General features: G+C 44.4%; 1 protein-coding gene across 10 annotated transcripts in view; it reads right to left on the reverse strand.

Annotated features, from left to right (window-relative positions):
• Nucleotides 1-20,071, reverse strand: part of RALGPS1 (Ral GEF with PH domain and SH3 binding motif 1) — a 167,997-nt gene that overhangs the window by 41,591 nt on the left and 106,335 nt on the right. For all 10 annotated transcript variants that reach the window (XM_053281812.1, XM_053281811.1, XM_053281813.1 and 7 more), the window contains exons 10-11: nt 6,517-6,654; nt 5,589-5,682 (exon numbers count right to left, since the gene is read on the reverse strand). In XM_053281812.1, coding sequence (XP_053137787.1) covers nt 5,589-5,682; nt 6,517-6,654 — 232 coding nt within the window. The remainder of the gene's footprint in view (nt 1-5,588; nt 5,683-6,516; nt 6,655-20,071) is intronic.

Genomic DNA, 20,071 nt, shown 5'->3' on the forward strand with positions numbered 1-20,071 from the left:
AATTCTCTTAACATATTCCCAATAAGGGTGAGTTCTATCTCTGTTTATGGGTTGCTTACGACCTAAGTGCTTATGAGTTAAGTGCAAATTTTAACCTACATTAAGCATGGAATCAGTAAGGAGTACAAGGCTGTGTTGTTGCATATGATGGAAATGCACCACTCAGTATTTCCTCTCTTGGAGCATCGTTGCACGTTGTGTTAGAGGTTGTGTGACAGGAGCAGACACTTATCCCACTGATTCAGAGAGCATCTGGAGGCATTTTGTCAACATCTGGAATCAGAGCACACTGCGCAACATTCTGCTGAAACATTTGAAAGACGCTTTTTAAACTGCTTATTTCTCAAACAAAGCCTGACTTCAGAATGCAAAAAGGGCTTGGTCAACGAGGCCAATTTGATTAAGAAGGAAAATTGAATCAGTTGGAGGCAGCATGTCGGTTCTTGTTTGTGGTTGGCAGTCATCACTTGCCCAATTTTCAGGTTTTGTTTGTTCCCCTGATGTTGTAAGGAAGATCAACACAACCCAAACACTGGCTGGCTGGCAAAAGAAATGACAGCAGCTGTGAGAGGAAGGAGGTCTGAAGTTCCCTCCCTTCCTGGCTTTATGATGGGTACTGGACTGAGAGAAGATTTTGTTTACTGGGAGGAAAACCCAAGGGGTCTTGAGCCTGCTAGACATGCAGCTCAGAAGGCCATCATGAACCTAGTGTGTGTGGAAGAGAAGGTGCTTTCTAACCAATGGTTCCTCCATTCTTTGTGGTCAGGCAAGGATGGTTCCAGCTCTGGCATTGCACTCCATAGGAGAAAGCTGTGAGAAGGAAAAAAACCCCACAACATCCATGGGATGCTAAATCCCTTGCTCCCATGGCTCGTCTGAAATCTACAACCACAAAGACGACAAACGTAAGTGGGAAGGCGGAAGCTGGTGATCTGCTGGGAGAAAGGAGGGCTTTAATTATTCTGCCTGCCATCTGTGGTGGCCAGTTCTGAACCGTCCTGCATGTGTGACTAATTAAATGGCAATGATTTCACATAACTTCTGACTGGAAGTACTAGAAGTGACTTCTGAGACGGTGACTAATGGAACTCTAAATATAACAAAGTGTAAATTTGCGAGTTTGCTTCTTGCACAACAATAAGTGTGGGCTGGTGAGTCTGTCCAGGGCGTTCCTCCCCAAGCACAATCCATTCACACCTGCTTCCTTAACAGAGGAAGCTTTTAATTTCATACCAGTGGAGATGAGGGGCTTTCCTTGCTCCCCTGAATTCCCCAATTCTAATTTTTTTACAGGGCATCAGGGGGGAAAGCAGAGGCCTTCTTTAAAGGTGCTTGTGTGAAGGCCACAGGTGATCTTCCAACCATCCACAATGAATGTAAGAATTAAAGAGCCCAGCCCACACACAAGAGACGAAGGTATGCCTTCTCTCCTGCTGTTGCTCCCCTGCAACTGGTATTTAGAGGCTCCTTGCCTCCGAGGCTAGAGGCACCCATAGCCAACAAGATGGGTAGCCACTGATAGACCTGTCACTGCAGAGGGGAATGATCGCTGCCAGTGCAGGCTGCATCTCCTGAGCAATGCTGCCAGTGTAAGGAACCTATATCACATGGCTTCAACACTGGTGGAGGATTTCTTCCCAACTTCTAGGCTCAGAGTCTCAAATGCCAAAGAAGGGGTGCTCTGGCACAGATTAACCCCTAAGAACATGACCACGAGATGCTCGTTGGCCACTCTGATCCACACCACAGAAGGGGCCGGGCCACTGCTGAGACTCCCACAGGGGCGGGAGAGTGGCCTTTGCTGTTCAGTGGCCTGATCGTTTGCGACTGGAGGCCAAGGCTGCTGCCTCTTCCATAGCACGCTTGTTCCTGCAGCTAGGATAAGCTCAGAGGAATTCTGTGGGAAAGCTGAACTAGACACCCATTGCTGGGAAAGCAGTCTGGGAGGAGATGGCTCTCTGGCCCTCTCCAACTGAGGCTGTCAATTAGGGGCACTGAGGCTCAGATGTGTCTGAAACCTGGAGAGAAGAGGAATCCAGTTGGGAGTCTGAAGGCTGAAGAAATGGAAAGAAGTGAATGTTCCAAGGTCAGCAGGATTTCAAGAGCTGTATTGCTTACATAGGCAGTAGCTGGTGATTCGTTCTGCAGCTGTTCGGGGGACAGTCAAGGTGGAAACAGAGAAACTGAAGCTTTCCGGGCAGGGCGTACGAGCTACATTTAGCCCATGAATGGGGGAGCTGTGTACAGGAGAGCAAGCCAGAGGGAGAGCACACCCCAGAAGTCAGGATAAACTACAGGCCTCCTCTTTAACACTACCTGAGCAATGTGCTACAAAGGGGCCTGCCTGCAGAGCACACTGCACTCAGGCAAAGAGAGACACCCTCCCGGCTGGACAATCATAAAGTGGTCGAGGAAATTTGCCCATAGAGCACTTTGGGTTTGCACCAGCCAGCTGGAAAGGTGAGGGTCACGGACGCCTTGGCTTCTGTCCATGCTCTGGACCTTTCCACATCTAGGCAGGCACACCCTCAAATGCTGGATTGCACAGAAACCCAGTATATATGCATCTTGGCAGGCTAAGCCGACCCTCCCTTCTGAAACTGGGAAGTGGGGCAGGGAAGAGAAAGGCCCCCTAGGTGGAATGTTCAAACATTCTCAAAGGTGTTCGTGTGTGGGGAGATGGCTGTCGCCTGACGAGACAGACCCAGAGGAAGTTTCTAGTAGATTTCCTGTAATGGATTAATGTTATACAAGGATAAATCTTGCTTTCTGCCAAAGGTAAGAAGTAGCCCCTTCTGAATCTCACTAATGCTCCTGTCTCAAGAATTTTTTTTAAAAAGGCAGGGAGAGACTGCAGCAGGAGGGATTTTTCCCCTATAAGGGCTGAATGTGCCTGCTGCCTCTACAGGGTCAACACATCCTGCTGGCACAGCCCCAGTAATGAGGAGAAGACCAAATAGTCTGCAGATTGAGTTATCCAAGAGGAAGAGTTTCAGCGGAGTATCTAAAGAAATGTGTACCTTCGGAAATCAGGAGGGAGACAGAAAAGAAACCCAGCAGAGGACACAGTCTGCGTGCCATTCTCCATGACCAACTGCCGAGAAAAACCTGCATTGCTGAGTCAATCAACAAGCACTATGTGGGGGGCTGGAGTCTGCCAAAGAAGCATCTAGAGAGTATGGCCACACTTTGGGCTGCCTGACTGTCAAATCCTGCTCTGGTTTTCTTACCCTTTTGCTCTCTCCTTTGATTCCTGCTACAGTCCTCCTAGGTGCCTAGGGTTTAACATATTTGCAGGGGAAACCGGCACATTCACTCAGGAAATGGACATTCCGATCAAAAGGAAGAGCACCGGACGGCCTTGATCAAAATTTATGTAAACACAGCTCACTGTTGCTAGCAATGCCTCTGTGGAGATCAAAAACGACTTCCAAATTTTTTTAAATTGAAATTACTCATGTTGTGTAGCAGGTCCAAGTATTATGTCATTGCATTAAATATTTAGAGAAACCCTTTGTTTTGTTCCCTTCCACTCAGAATATTCAGGCTAATGAAAAACTACTGTATATATAATCTTAACATCGCTGAATGAATGTGAAACTCTGTCCAAGAATCAAATTAGGCAATGTGGTTAGGTCTCTGGCATCCAGCCTAGGAACCACAACGCGCGCACACACACATACACACACCAATGGCAATTATTCACTTTTCAGTGCTGCTACCCAGAACATTACCCATGCCTCCAAGCAAACCAGAAAGTTAATCAAAATAAGGGGGGGGGGGGAGAGGGTATGATTCCTGAAAGTCTCTCTTATGCAAATGTCACTAAGAGGAAAGGAAGCTAAGGAAGAGCACAGATCCACAAAAGACAGAATTCATTTGAAGAGAGGCTGCACAGAGGACATGTGATCAGCAAAGTGGCCCCAAAATCTCATTCTTTTTTTTTTGTCCTCCCTGCTACCAACATTTTAGGTATAATGTTGAGATTTTTATAATGTAAACATTTTAAAGCCAAAAAATGGAAAAAAATATCCCCGATAAACTCTGTGTTGGCTACAAAGTACCGAAACAACGGAAAGGTTAAAGAGAAGGCGGGAGGAGGAAACTGAAGGTGGGAGGAGGAAACTGAATGCATCGCCCCAACATCCTGCAAATAAGTAGAGGAACAGGTGTGCATGTTGTGGAGCGTTCACTGATGAAGTCGTTTGTTCTGGCTTGCACCTAATTCTGTAACTGCTAAATGCCGCCTTTAATGCTTTGCAGGAAACATATTGGCCCACTGGGGAGGCAAAGGTTTCATTCTTAAAACACAGTCTTTGGTACGAAGACACATCCAGCTCAAGCAGATTCCAGCATGTAAGTGTCTGCAGTCTCTCTATGCAGAGTGCAAAAATTGCATACACTCTTTTCTCTGGTAAATCTATACAGCAGATGGAAAACACACACAAACACACACACACACACACACACACACACACACTCTCTCTCTCTCTTATGCATGCACATCCTGTCACAAGAATATATTGATATTTTTTTTAAAAAAAGAGGGGGTGGTGGGATTTATTATTATTTTTTGTTTTAAGCTACCTCGAAAACATTTTGCAGACAACTTTTTTTTCATCTGGAAGACAGCATGCTACATTAAGCAGGATTCTGGTATAAAAACATAATTGTTCCTAAGTCTGCTTTCAATTTGATCCAAAAAAATAAATGTGTTTAGTAGATAAACAAAGAGGATTTCAGCGGCAAAGAGGCCAGCGTTGATTTGGTTTTTCTAGCTCCTGTCCAAAATGATTAAATGGGAATAAATTCTGCAAGATGTTTTCAGCAGCAAAATTTGATGTTTTCTGTTCAATTCTGGTCAGAAATTTAGAAGTCTAGATGCAAGAGTGGCTGGGGCAGACTGAGAGCAGCTCTGCTACTCTGTATATGAATTTACATATTAGCAGTTCATCATGGATTGGCAAAAGCTGGTTTTGGAAGGCACCTACTGGCTAGCACCTGTGACATCAACATGACACACTCAGTCTCCAGAGCAGTGTTGTGAATAGCTAGCTCATCACATCTCCAACTGTCAGTCAACACTCACAGGCAATCTTAATTCATTTTCCCATTGGTGTTTAGGTTTGCTTAGTGATTATTAGCCCACAACCAAGCCAACCACATGGTAAGCCATTCAGAAGACTGAGCTTCACTTAAAACTCCAAGACATGGCTTCAAACAAAATCACATAGTGGAAAAAGCAGTCTTTTAAATACAGTCTGTGTGCCTCCTTCACAAGGTGTTCTTCAGTTTAAGCACATGGGTTATAATGCAGTAAAACAGCAAGGAGCCTTATCTGAGTTTTATTTTAAGCCTTTGTGAAATGGTTTTATTCTGGAAATGCTGTTACCTCTTATAGAAAATATCCAACTGGGATTTTACTCAGATCCCTGACAATATTATTTCTTAATCTGATTTTTAAAAACAAATATCTACTTATATATCCCTGCCAGGGCTACTTAAAAAAAAAAAAAAAAGATTCACAACTCCAGCCAGATTGTCCTTTCCACGAAGTCATCTTGAGGGAAGGGAAGGATGCTACTTACTTGTAGTTGTCATCTTCCACAAACTTTTGAAGCTCTTCAATGTACCGGACAGACTTTAAGTATTTTTGCACATGGGGTAACGTTATAAGGTGATCTGGATTTGAGAGAGAGAGAGAAAAAGCACCAATGAATCCCAAAACTGTCCCAGAAGAAAATAAACTCCTCTGTTACAATCACATACTTCCTCTCTTTGTACTGCTCATGCTGACCCTTTGCCACTGAGGAGAGGCAGCTAGCCTAGGCACCTGATTTTATTGTACACTGCAGGGGAATGTTAAGATTAAGTCTGCACTTGGCTCACGTTAGGGATGGATGCAACACACTGTGATGCAGATCCTGAACGGATTTACACAGGGAAAGGAGGAGGTTGTAACATAAAGGGGCACTGAATAAGGAGAAGAGCTGTGGATAGGTTGTGGGGGGTGGGCATAACACTAGAAAAAATAGATCTTGAGGTGTTACAGGTACGAACATCACGGTCGCTCTATTTCCTTGTATTCTTCTTAGAGTCACTGATATCATGCTTTTAGTGTGAAAGGCAGGGTGATAAAATAGCTCACAACTAGGTGAGCGGAGGACATGCAGACAAAGATATTTGGTTTCCAGAAATCCACGCAGGCTTGTGGGTGGCAATGAGCCACTGAAGTGGAAATTGGCCATAAAAAATGAAACCCAGGGGAATCCCACCCCCTCAATCCACCCAACAACATACATTTCAGGATGTCTGCATGCAATCCAAACATGTATCAATCCGATTGCCTAATTTGGCATTAAAACTGAAATCATACAGAAGTGGAGGCTTAAACAGTTTAGTAGCATGGCGCTCCCTGATTTACTTTATCCCCTCAGGCCCCTCTTCACAGGAGGTAGACATCTGGTACAAATTTACTTTATTAAAGTAGTTCTGGTGAAGAGGAAAATTACCCACCGTAGCTACAGGAGACTTGCAAATCAGCAATTATTCGGAGGATATTGTTCATCTGATTGGATCTTTGTTCGTTCTCCATGATGCTGCCTGAGGCAGGATATGCGGAATCTATGTAAATTAAATCCAACAGATAGATCCCTGAAATTAAACAAGGAGATCCTGTCAGGTGCATTAGAATGTATTTCGAGAGTTGGTACAGTACAGTGGTGTTAGGCTAGGACTGGGCAAACCCAGGTTCAAATCCCCACGCTGGCCTGAGGGTCCTTGGGTGACCTTGGACTATTTCTCAGCCTAACCTACCTCACATTGCTGTGAGGATATAAAGGATGTGGGGAGAGAACGAAGTGTGCTGCCCTGAGATCTTGGAAGTAGGGCAGAACAGAAATGGAATGAACTACTACTACTACAAAGACACAAGCAAATTCAGCCACAACAAACAGAACCATCAGGAGACACTGGCAACACCACCCCACCCGTCTCAATGAACAGTAAGGGGCTGAGCAGTTATAAACAAAAGATGCACAAGGGTATCGTCCTTCACAGAGCACCCTCTTCTCTCTTTCATCCATTAACAGCTGAGCACGGTCAGGAGTGCAAGCAATACCAGCCTAATTTTCTGCTATTTATCGCATCACTGGGTTTTCTTGTGCTTGGGGATTTAAAGGCACAAAGGAAAAGCAGTGGAGTCTTGGTTTGCAGTACAGCAGAGGCGGGTATTGATGTAAGTGGCAAATATCTTAATTATGCTCGTTAAGTAGGAGGGCTAGGAAGCATAAACGGTCCACTTTGCTAAGCAGGCTTTGCCCTGGTTTGCATTTAGATGGGTCACCACAGGTGAGCACTGTAAGATATGGGGCCATAGCTTAGCACGTCTGCTTAAGCATCTGCTTAGCACGTCCAATTCAACTGAAAGTCTCCTGCCGAAAACCTTGGAGAGCCGCTGCCAGACAGTGTAGACAAGACTGAGTTAGGAAGACAAATGGCCTGACTTCCTTTAAGGCAGCTTCCTATGATCTCAAGCAAAGAGAAGCGGGTTTAAACACAGTGAAACATTACATCTGTACTAATGCGAACCATGACTGATGCTAACCAGGCTTTTTAAAAGCCAGGGTTTAAAGCGGCTCTGCAAGTTCCGAGGTGTGCAAACCTTGGTTAATATTGACCAAGGCTTGTATTGGTGCACAAGCTACATTACAACTTGTTTCATTCTGACAAAGGGAGGAATTCATACAGGGCGAGTGGGGAAAGAATCAGTTTACTACGGACAGGAGATTGGCAGCTGCACTGAGAAGGCGGAAGCAAAATAAAGCCAAGCAAGAAGGCCTTCTATTCCATGTATGGTTTGCATAGGGTCTCTCAGCTCCATCCAATTTCAATCTTCTTCATTACAAAAACGAATTGGTAGTGATGATGAGGCTCGCGTGCTTCCCACAAACAACATCCTATCACAGCCCAAAACACACAATCCAGCTGAATTCTGCTTTTTTGCAGTGAGAATGTCCTTTGCTCCTATCATCACAATTGGATTCTTGGCCTCAGTCCTCAGAACAACCACACAGCAATTCAGAGCAATCTTATTGTTTGCAGATCTCACTTGGTGCAAAATACAGCGGTTAGTGATTGTGCTGAGGCTGCATTCCCCTCCTCCCGCTTTTGTGCTAGCAGAGACATTTATTAAGTTTGTGACTCAACAGGAGAAGCCACAGCTTTATGGAGAAAGAATTAGTCATATGTGGATTCATGCTTGAAAATGAATGACAAGCCTGTTATTATTTTTATTGCAAGAGGTCTCCCAAAGCCAGAATCAATACAAACAGAAGGCTGGGAATTCTGCCTACCTGTGAGGGCTTGCAGAGGATCCACGAAGATGTGATAGGAGCAGGGGGAGGAGAGCATGGTTGGCTTTTACTTGTGTTTATTCATAGGGAGTCTGCTAGCTGAATGTAGGAATTAGAGTCAGGGTTTTATTATCCTGTCTGGGCAAACATGTTCCTTATGTTTTTGATTGGGAGTAAAAATAAGCAATCAATCAGGAGAAGCAGCAGCAAGAAGAGTAATGGGAAATGCTGGTCCATTTTCTTCATCACCATGTGTAGACAATACTGAGCTAGATGGACCTATGGTCTGACGCAGTATTTGGCAGCTTCCTATGTTCCTATCCAGCTTGCCGAATACCTTTACCTACAACTGCATCTGCATGCACTAGATTATGCCTGGCAACTCAGTGGCTGCGAGTGTTAAGTGGGTATGGCTTTATGCTTCTGAAGCATTGTGCTATGGCCCATGCACACAATACCAACATGCTTTCTAATCATGCACTGAACCAGAAAAAGGGGAAGAAAAAAAGACTCTTGTGAACTAGGTGAAATATAAACTCTCCTAGGTGCACACACTCATTTGATTATTTTGGTGCCAACAGGTGGTGTCCTCCTGCGACAAAACAGCCATGGGGGTGAGAGTGGGATGTTGATGAGCCAATCTGGTGAGCCAATCTGGACTGGGATGGTGGTCGGGGCAAAGACTTAAAGGTCTTCCACCATACAGTATGACCTGGATGGTCCCCTGCAGCAGCTATGTAGGGTTACACCAATCATATGCTTGTTGCAATTTATTGCTTGGCCCTACGGCAATGGACAAAACCAAGGTGATGGAGTGACACCACCACAGGATTACAAGAAGATTCTACTCTCTCATTTGATTCATCTTCAAGTCCATCATGGTTTTAGGTGCAACAATTAAGGGGCAGGGGAGGTGAACTCAAATGGGATAGGGAGCCAAATTTTCAACTCAGAGGATGCCCAATGATTATTGATGATACAGCACATTCTTATTGAACTTTTTACCCTCTTGCCCATGATGAAGCAGCAGGCACAGCCTTATGAAAGGAGCAAGTGCCAGAACATCTCTCCACGCTCACTTTCATTTTTGGACAAGCTGACTCTTTAAAAGCATTTTCAAGACACACCAGTGGTTATTGCAGGTTAAAAAACACCATGAAGGGGAGAAGCAGGGGTATAGGAGGTCTGCTTTAATCTGTCCAGGCCTGCATAGGTGGTATTGGTAACAATAATGAAAAATGAACTAAAACAAGAACCCCTCCTTGTACACCTTGTTTACATTGAAGAACACCCACACAATACCATCCATGGAACAGAAGAGCAGGCTCTGAGCAAAGAAAACATTTCTAATTTTCCTTCCTCTAAATCAAAACATAAAGATAGAAGTCAATGTTATTCTGCAGCGTTATTAGCCACCTTTAAAGCTTTGGCTTTTTTGGTCATTGTGAGAGACTGAAAACTGGTTACACCGCATGCCAGTAACCCAAAGCAGCAGAGCCAACCAGGGAGTGCTCAGCAAGAACAAGGGACACCGTAGAACATTTGGTGCTAGACGGCTTTTTGCCTTCGCTCAAAGGCTACCAGACAGACTTGAGATTGGCCTTCTAGGACTTCCTGGCTTCTAGTTACTACAAGCAGTGGAAGCCAACGTTGTCGCACATGCACACTGTCCGTGACCAATACTCTTCCCCTCAATATACAAAGACCATCATGAGCCACTGAGTCAACACCCAAGACTGGCTATTCTTTCAGAGCCCTGCCACCCCAAATGTTTTTTACTTGGAACGCTGGAGACTGAAACAGGGACCTTGTGCATTCAAAGCAGGTCCAGTGTAAGCCCAGCATTCTTTGAATCACGTGGACTGGTCATATTCACAGGCATCACAGTACCAGACAATCTCCTTCAACCCCCTATACGCTCTCATAGTCAGGCTATTAAGATGGAAGCTTGGAAGATCTCATTTGAGGTCTCAATACAGCTATTGTTCTGGCCGATCATTTTCTAGTTCCAAACATTGTTATTGCAGCAGAAAACCAGTTGTAGGGAATTTTTTAAAAAATGAAGCCAACGTGATCAATGCATGGTATCTGTCAAAGGAAATTAAGAAAAGAGTTCTAAAGTGAGGGAGAGTGAGAGACTGTATCCAGGAAGTTCCACTGGAAGTCCTAGCTTGGACCTGACTCATATTGTTGACTTTCCATGGCTAATATTTGGCCCCAAAGTGCTTTCTGCTTGAGACAAGGACACTTGGTGGCCTCTGCCTCATCAAAGCACCACCTAACCCAGCCCTCCCCAAATGCTTCAAGAAAACGTTCCATGTAGTTTCCTCTCCTTTCCCACACCTCTGTTTTGCATTTGCCCAAAAGAAAAGAAAAAGTCTTCAGACGGAAATTTTTATGCAAGCGGTCCTATTATATAATCTAAAATTGAGACATCTATTTCCACATTTCAAGCTCTGCTATGAACTTCTAACCAATTCCCCTTCTCAGTGTTACTTACTTTATTTTACTAAGAACCCCATAGTTCAATTTATGCTTTGAGTTTTGGAATGTGGTATGCTTTATTAAATCCTTACAGATGTTGACATTTGTACTGTAAAACAATGTCGTTAAACGTTGTCATTTATAAGGTCCCTAAAGATCCCTGGCAGTATAGGTCCTCTGCCTTACTTTTTCCGTGTATTCTGCTGACATTGTGCAACTCCTTGAAACGGAACTGACTTTTACATACCTTCCATAATGGTTTTCGTTTCTAGCAAATTTGAGGTCAGACCATGTTCCTCTAACTCACTTGTCTTTAAAAGTTAAATGGCTTCCTATGGAATGCAACACACAGACAACTGTGTGCCCAAATGGACCACCTTTGCAGCTGTAGAGATTCAGCAGAATGCACCACGGAGGCAGCTGTTGTCAAAGGAGACTGTCAGAAAATCTAAACTCTCAATAGATGAAATGACACTTGCAGCTGCTGAACAGTCCAAGCACATGGCATTCTCAGGGGGAAAATATGGAGTGATATTCTTCAGGCAGATCCACATGCCCTTTGTTTTAGGATGCCTGAACAAGGGGGGCTAGATCTAGGACCTTCTTGGCAGTAGCCCCTTGCCTATGACATTCCCTCCCCAGGGGAGTTGGGCTTGGCTGATTCTCTTCTGATCTTAAAAAGCTTGTAACAACCTCTCTTTTCCAGAATGCTTTTAGAACTCTGTCCTTCCTGTTATGACGACGATTGGCTGCTACTGTGTGTTTTTAATTAGAATTGTGCTTAATTAAAAAAAAAAAAAACTTGTATGATGCAGTTTTATACTGAGTCAGACCATTGGCCAGGCCATTGATAGTTCTTGAAGGTCACATTCTCAGCCTTGTTCTCAGAGCCCTTCAGCTGAACATGGGGACAGAAACTGGGGCCTTCTGCGTGCAAAACTCAAGTGCTACTGCTCTCCTATGGCCCCATCTTAAAAAGGTAACATCCTATGTCTGACTGCACCCAAGAGCAGCAAGGCAAGGCAACTTCGCCCAGTAGAGTGCTGTCACTAAAAGTTCACCTGACCATTTGGATAAGGCAAAACCAGTGGTGCTGATCCAAGAAGATGGATTTTTTTTTGCCCCTCTCTGCATGGTTGCCACTCAATTCTAGTTTTGAAAGCACAATCACTGCAGAAGCAACCTGTTTTTCCAGCAGAGGAAACCAAACAACTGTGCTAACAATAAATCAGAGTGTTAGATAAATTCTGCTCTCTCATTGTAAGCAGTTAATAAATTATTGTCTAATGGATTCCCGGCTGCCAGCGGGTTCAGATTTCATGAGTCAGTGCTCCTGTTGGTGGTCCTCAACAGGTTCTTCCTTCTACAGAGGATAATTAAGGGGGACCCCAGAGACAGCACTGCAAAACCAACACAGGCGGTTACTGGAAATGATCCAAGACCTTGCCAGTGTTTTATGGGGCTGCTTTCTAAATAAGATCACCTCAAATCACTTCTCAGTGAAAGCCAAGCAGAGGTAAGCATAATGCACGAAGGTGGCTGGAGACACACCATTCCAAGGAAATATTTGAATTGGCAGGCAGCCTCTACGTAATACTGTAGCATGAGATGCAATGAAAATGATGCTTTTATACCTTGGAGTAAAGGGGCTGTTAGCATCTCTCCGGAAGCACTATAAAATGTGCTCAGTTAAAATTGCTCCTCAAAGTGCTACATCGCTAAATGCCACATGCACATGTATTCTATTTCAATGAATCCAGAGCAAAATTCAACAGCTCATGTGCCCCCACTCACAATTGATTAATAGATTAGAATTTTCACTTTACCCCTCAGCTAATGACTCCTTACCATCTTAATCGCAAAGAGGATATGTTGGTAAAAGAATGCTACTGAGTTACTAATACTGCTTATGTGGTCTTGGGTATATTAAGGTAAAGTGTGCTGTCAAGTCGATTTCAACTCCTGGCAACCACAGAGCCCTGTGGTTTGCTTCGGTAGAATAAAGGAGGGGTTTACCATTGCCTTCTCCCGCGCAGTATGAGATGATGCCTTTCAGCATCTTCCTAGATCGCTGCTGGCCAATATAGTTGTTTCCTATAGTCTGGGAAACATACCAGTGGGGATTCGAACCGGCAACCTTCAAACCTTTCCCCACTGCACCATTAGGTGGTATATTATCTATAAAATATGTCATGCATGTACGCCTGCTTTACAAAGAATGAGAGGATAGCTCCCTGCCCCAAGGGGCTTGCAATCTAGGTGTGGACACTAGGGAGACAACAGGGAAATGGAAACAGAGGTAAGCAGTGTGTGTTTATTTCAGTGACACATACTTAGGCTTAGTTATAGGAAGGTATGGGGTGTAGCCACTTGAAGGAGAATCTGTGACAACTTTCTGAAACTTTTAAAGCGCCCAAATACAGAACTTCAACTTCGGCTTTGTCTGCACAAGAAGAGTAAATTCTACTGTGCAGGAAATAACCTGAAGTTTATTAAACAAAACTCTCACATTTCCATACAAAACTTTCCATTTTTATTGTCTTTTTTTCTTTTTGGAGAGAGAATGTATTTATGATTAAAAAGACCTTTTTTCCATGTTTTCTTGCCCTGCCTGGAAAGAACACTCTAAGATTTCAGAAATGAAGAGAGTTGGCTCCTAAAGCCGTACTCGTGTGGTTTATCACATCTAACTCTCTTGATAAATTCCAAAGACTAAAATAACAGAAACAGCAGCTGTGAGAGTCAAATGTAGATTTCATTCCCCCACCCCCACAAGAGGAGAGGGAAGCCATCACAAAATATTGCATAGGGCACATCTGGAGTGAGCAAACCCAGGCTGGGACAAAATGGGGAAGATCTGAGAGGATTACCAACAATTAACACACTATTGCAAGAATGTGCGTAGAAAAGAGAACTACATAGATTTTTAAAAATAGGTTATATCACTATAATCGGCTAAGAGCTGAACTAAATATAACAGAATATTTTTAATTTTCAAATTAAAAAAAACACGTAATCATTGCATCTGGAAAATGAAATTTGTTCCTGCAGACGAAATGTCCTCATGTGTTATCTAGAATCCAACAAAGACTTTGGACTGCCATCTACAGCCCCAAATGATGTAATTGAGAAAGTCGCAAAGGGAAGTGAAGGAAAGACAGGCGGTTCACCACAGATGGTAAAAATCTGGAAAACTGCACAAAATGCCATATCCCCAAGCCCAAAACACTCCTTGGAAGTAGGCTCCATTCATGTATATGAGTCACATTCAATAGAAGTTATCTCCATGAATGGGCTCTGAACTTCAGCATTAGGGTGAGTTTAGACAATGAAAGATTCATATGGGTTTGTTTGTCTGTGTTCTACATACCCAAGTGAGGCAGAGTTTTCATATCACAGTTTGGAGAACAAACCAAACCAACAAACAAACCACAAATATTTATATACCGCTTTTCAACAGAAGTCCCCAAAGTGGTTTGCGCAGAGAAAACAATAATAAAGTAATAAGATGGCTCCCTGTCCCCAAAGAGCTACCAGTCTACAAAGAAACATAAGACAGCCACTGGAGGGATGCTGTGCTGGGGTTGGAGAGGGCCAGTTGCTCTCCCCCTGATAAACAGAAGAGTATCGCCACTTTTAAAAGGAGAAGGTCTTTTTCTGGGAAAGTTCTCTTGCATGGTTGCTTTTTTCTGGGACTTCCCCCATGTTTGTATAAAATGTTTCTCCCCCTCCCACAAAACAATCTGCTCGTCATTTCTTCAGTTATACAGAATGAGGCACCTTTATTCTGTGCGTGTTAATGCCACTGGGTGTCACATTGCAGCACCATCTGGTGAAACAATACAAGCATTACAGTATTAGAACACCAAACCAAGGGAGCAAGGCAGGGAGCACCCACATGTTCACATCCGGAACATGCAGTTGAAACTCAGAATCTGCTGATACATGCTCAAGCCCATGCAATCTGCCATATAACCACAGACTATTTAAACATCCTCAGTCTATCGTTGGCCTAACAGATTGGATGGGGGAGGAGGGTCAAAAGACCTTGTGGTGCCTGTTTAATTTCTGGCTGAAACGATATTTAAGGCAGACCCTGCTTTCCAAAGGCCATTCTGAATTTGTTTTCGTTTCCTCCTCCTCCCAGCATGCCACACACCTGAGGAAACAAGGACTTGGGCTGAACTCTACCCTCTTTGCAAGTGCTGTGTACTTTCAAATAAGCCCCATCTTAACTGTTCTACTCTCCACTGATAATAGCATTTGTTTTCTTAACTCAATGAGGTATCTTTAAAATTGACCTGTGGATTAAATTATGGATGCTGCTTTGCTGTTTATTTTGCACTGTAACTTTGGGAAAGTTGCCACAGGTGTTTTCTACCCGACTCCATGCCATTCAGCTGTAATCCACTTCTCTACCGAGAACCACATATTCCCAGTCCATGGGAATATTCTGGTCCATATTCCCAGATTTTTCAGGAGAATCAACAAAACCCATAGAAAATTTGAGATGGAACATAGTTGGCTTGAGAGATCTGTGCTGTGCATTTTACAACAACGTTGGGTCATCTTATAAGATGGTCAACAACAGTTCCCGTAGATTTGCGCCAACCATTACTGTGAATTCCATCTTACCCAATACTGAGTCATGAGTGACAAACCTATGTGTCTGCTGCATTTTCTCTTCTGGTGTCAAGAAAGCTGAATATTTCCTGAGCCTAGAAAGAAAGTACTGACCTTATGTAACTGTTGCTTCAAGGCCGATTCTTCAGTCCGAGCAACACATTGTTATAACAAGCCACAAGGACACCCTTGTCCCGTCTCCTGGACTGCCACATTTGGGAATTTCACTGTCTGCCCGACCTTGATAATGTACTCATCACTGCAACCCCTCCTCTGTCCATTGCACTGGAACTAGATTTCTGCTGGTCTTGACTCGGTTACCTGCTTCCAGACCCTCCGGTCCCTGCCCTCCCACCTGGGGCACTGTCCAGAATCTGGCGCTTGTCACTGAACCCAGCTAGGACCTGACAAGAATGGAGCAATGAGACGCAGGGGCAAATGAATGCTGAGCAGAAGCCAGCCCTGGAAAGTGGCTCTTCCCAAATCACTGCCCGAACACAGAGCCACCACACATGGGAATTCTGTCCACTTCCCAAAACATAATCAAGTGTTGTCTTTGGTTACTCCTGTCATTTCTCTGCCTTTTCTCCCCACTAGCTAGAAGTGTGGGGAATAAGCAAAAATCTAAATCTGTTACGAATTAACTGTCATTTGAAACAGAGGGAAATATCTTGATTTAAAGTATCAAGTGATGAAGAATGAAAATAAGAGAAACTCAGCCAGTTACAAAGCAAATGAAGCAACTGGAAAATTAATGTATCTCATCAGTTCCAAGAAAAAGTGAATGAGGAGGTTCAGATAACCTGTCAAGAGAAAGTTAAAAGATAAACAAGCGGCTGAAGCCACAGTGTAGTAGGAAGACAGAAAACTGACTTTTATCTCTCTCCTCCCCTGGCCCACCAATATATGGATGCAGAAAAGAAACAGAACCAGCGTCCATCCTACAGTTCTCTAGGGACGCTCAGCATCTTTGGGACAGAAAGTTTGTTCAGGGCCAGCCCAACACATGTTGCTGACTGAGATCAATGATGAGATGCCTGTCCTGTCCTGTCCACCCCACCCCCATCCCCGGTATTGGGTACCCTGGGTGGGCATTTTCATACTGGTATTCTGGGACAGAAGTGATCTCTAGCATGATTTACTTGGAACCAATCTGGAGGTATGTGAGCTCACCCTGTGCAAAAGCTCAAGTCAATGATGACCAACGATCAGAAACGGTGCCAAAGTTCTATTTCAGATCTCTCTCCATTTGTTAAAGCTACCTACCGCAGTTAGGCAGAGCTGTCGCTCGTATCAGCTACTGACTGCTTGGCTCAGCTTTGTAATTAAGCCCCACAAAGTTACTAACCTGGAGAAATGTTTTACTAGCCGGGTTATGGACAGAACAGAATTGCAAACAGGAGTGGCAGACCAACTCCTGGTACCAACATACACCTAAAGTAGGAGATGTACGTCTATCCCTTCAAAGGCTCCCCAAACTTTACCAAAGATAATCCACAGTATGCTCAGCCATTCCACAACACTTTGCACACACATGCAGTGCCACTAGGGAGGCCATTCAGGTGTGGGGCAGTGTTTCCTCCTCAGTCACCCCCTTATATCACCTCAGATCGAGGGGAGAGATGTGTTGCAGGCCCTGTTTCCTCCTCCGCCCCTCCTTCCAATTGTCCTTGTTGTGTGCCCGAATACCGGGGCTTCTGTAAAAATGAGACAGATACTTTATGGCAGGGATAGGCAGCCTTGGCTCTCCAGCGGTTGTTGAACTACAACTGTTTCAGCAACAGCCAGAGAGCTTCACGGTATAGGGAAAGTTTGTTGCAAGAAAGTGATGGTCTTCCAGTTAGAATGTCTGTCCCACGAGGGTTCATGGAGCTAAGGATACTTAGCTTGTATGTTCTGAAATGAAGCACACATTCCCTAACCAGCATGTGTTTCCTAGAAAGGACAGGGTTGCTTGACATGTGTCCTTTGCAAGAGGCAAAACCCAAGGCTGCTGGGGCGCCAAACAAAGCACTCCGGAGGTTCATTTTCTAAACGCCTGGCTCTGAAACGTGCTACTGTGCAGAGGAGAGGAGGGGCGGCAGGGAGGGAAGCTCCATAAGAGCCATCCAAATGCTTTCCAGAGAGTGAGCTCATGGGCAGCTGCTTCCATAAGCAAAAATATTTTCCATTGAGACAAACACTTCTCCATTGTTATTGAAGCCAGATTCCGAGCTGGGGAGATGCGGCCGGTAAAGAAGTAGTTATGAATGCCTTTATAAACTCAAGCAAATAATCACCTGGGGGAAGGAAGCACCAGGCTCTGACACCCTGCCATTCAATTAAGCGGCAGGGAGTCATCGCGTGGATGGGGAAGGACTCACTTGGCAAAAGGGAGTCTGCGGCTGTTGAACCGAACAACAAGGGAAGTTGTGGGAAATGCAACTCTCAGCAGGAAGGGTACACCAGGACAACTGCTGTTCTCCCCACACACAGCTGAAGTCGTTTGACGTGCCAGAGAAAGAAAAGAAATTCACAACGACTCGGGCAATGCCCTTCATCCCTCACCACAGAAGAAGAGTCAATGATCTGCAGGCCTGATTAGGAAAGGGATATATTTATACAGATCCCAGCCCTCAAAACCATGACAGTGGGAACATGCCCACTGATTAATGGAGCTGAGAGGCAGACCAGTTGGCTTCGGAACAGCTCCAGCAGCAGCTGTAGAGGAGGAGAGGGAGGTGCTCCTCAAAGGAGAGGAGGGAAACATCACAATCCTGGTCACACAGATTCGCCCCTACTGCCAAAGTGAAGTCACTCAACAAGACGTCTCCCGCAGAAAAGTGTTCAGGAACATTATTTTCAACTTGATGAAGTCAATAGGTTTAAAATGGTCTCAAGTATAAGAATTCCTGTTTAAGGAGGAGTTTGTGGGACATTTACTTTGCTTGAAGTTGCAAGTTAGAAGAAATGCCTTGAGTCTGAAATTCTTTCAAAATATGTTACGGACCCGTAGAAGAGCAAGAAACACAAAATTAACGTATAGAACTCACTGCTACTAGCTGAAACATCTTTAAGAGAGGATTAGGCAAAAGAATGGATAAGACAGATTGATGCTCTTGGAAGGTAAATGGACTACTATGAAACAATGTATTATCAATATCTCCAGATCACTCTACACCTCCAGACCACCACAATATACTGCATCTGAGAAGTGCCTCACTGACCATGTATGTGGACCATGGGTGCTGAATCAGTAGTTATTTGTGACAGGTTATATCTGGCAAGGAAATCAAGAACTTATGAAAGCTGTCAAAATGCCATGTGCCTCATGAAGCCTGGGAGTTAATCAGCACCACCCCAGAGACCAAATTCAGCCCAGAAGACTGTTGCTCACTGAGATGGCATGCGAGCTGGCAGAATCTCCAGTCGATCTTGGGCTTCTAGTACAAGGCATATTGCATGCTGGATGAGCCAACGTTGCCTACCCAGAGGCATGACATTGCTCCTACAGGCTGGCCAAGGCTTTACTTTGTCCCTCCCACTCCAAACTCAACACAATTTCAGCTGGGGATTGGGAGCCTGGCAAGAACTGCAGAGGCAAACATCAGCCCAGATGCCTTATCTTGGAAAGTCTCCAAATGAGACTTTCAATGGGACTAGTCAGCAGCAGCATCCACTATAGTGTTAAACAGCAAAATATTCAGGATGTCCCCGATACAAACTCTTTATCATAATCCTTCTATCCCATTCAGTTGTCTCCCCGCCCTCCAAACACAGATAGCGTCTTCTGCCAATCACACCCTCAGTTGGCCCACCACTCTGGCTCCCCACAGCAACTAATGTTCCCCAGGGCCAGGAATTCTTATGAAAGCAACTAGTCTCCAGGGGTACCAATTATGAAAGAATTCATTGTTTCACCATAACAACCATACACAAACACTAGGGAATGGAGGGCAAAAGACGCAGCAGCTGGAAAGGCACAAACGCGGCTCAAAATGCTGCTGCTGTGTGATAACACTGATTTAACTCTACAGCCTCACTGCAATTACTCCCTCTACCCTCAGGGCTTACTCTGTGAAATGAGAGGAACCCGAATTATATGTCCTCCCTCGTAATCACATGTGCATAAAAGTAGCAATGACATAATGTTGGAGATGCCCTCTGCATCCTCAGAGGTACTCTCATCTGCAGCCAGTTTCTAGGTGCCCCTGAAGAGATATGGGCAACTCAGCAGCCCAAGACTGTCTTCTGAAATGGATCGTGGTGTCTGCACCTGAGGAAAGTTCTGTTCTTTATCTAACCAAAAAGGATCACAAAGAAAGCTTTCAAGTCCTACAGAACTTCATCGGGAAGATGGCAAGTTGGAAAGGTGAGGGGGACTAGTGTGGCCACCTACAATTTTGTGATTTGGAGAATTCTGACATTGGCTGGCTAGGACAGGGGTTTTTGAACTGAGGAGGATATACATTTCTTTATTACCAGATGGTGGGATTTTGAGGAGTGAAATGCTTGCAACACATACAATTTGGCTGCAGTTGACTTTCTGTCTAATGCAAAACCTAAAACACATCTCCTGCTTTGAGAACATATGTAAAGTGGGAGACAGGACTGAGTTAACTTCCATACTT

Source organism: Hemicordylus capensis, chromosome 17 (genome assembly GCF_027244095.1).
Source record: "Hemicordylus capensis ecotype Gifberg chromosome 17, rHemCap1.1.pri, whole genome shotgun sequence".
Taxonomy (NCBI): Eukaryota; Metazoa; Chordata; class Lepidosauria; order Squamata; family Cordylidae; genus Hemicordylus; species Hemicordylus capensis.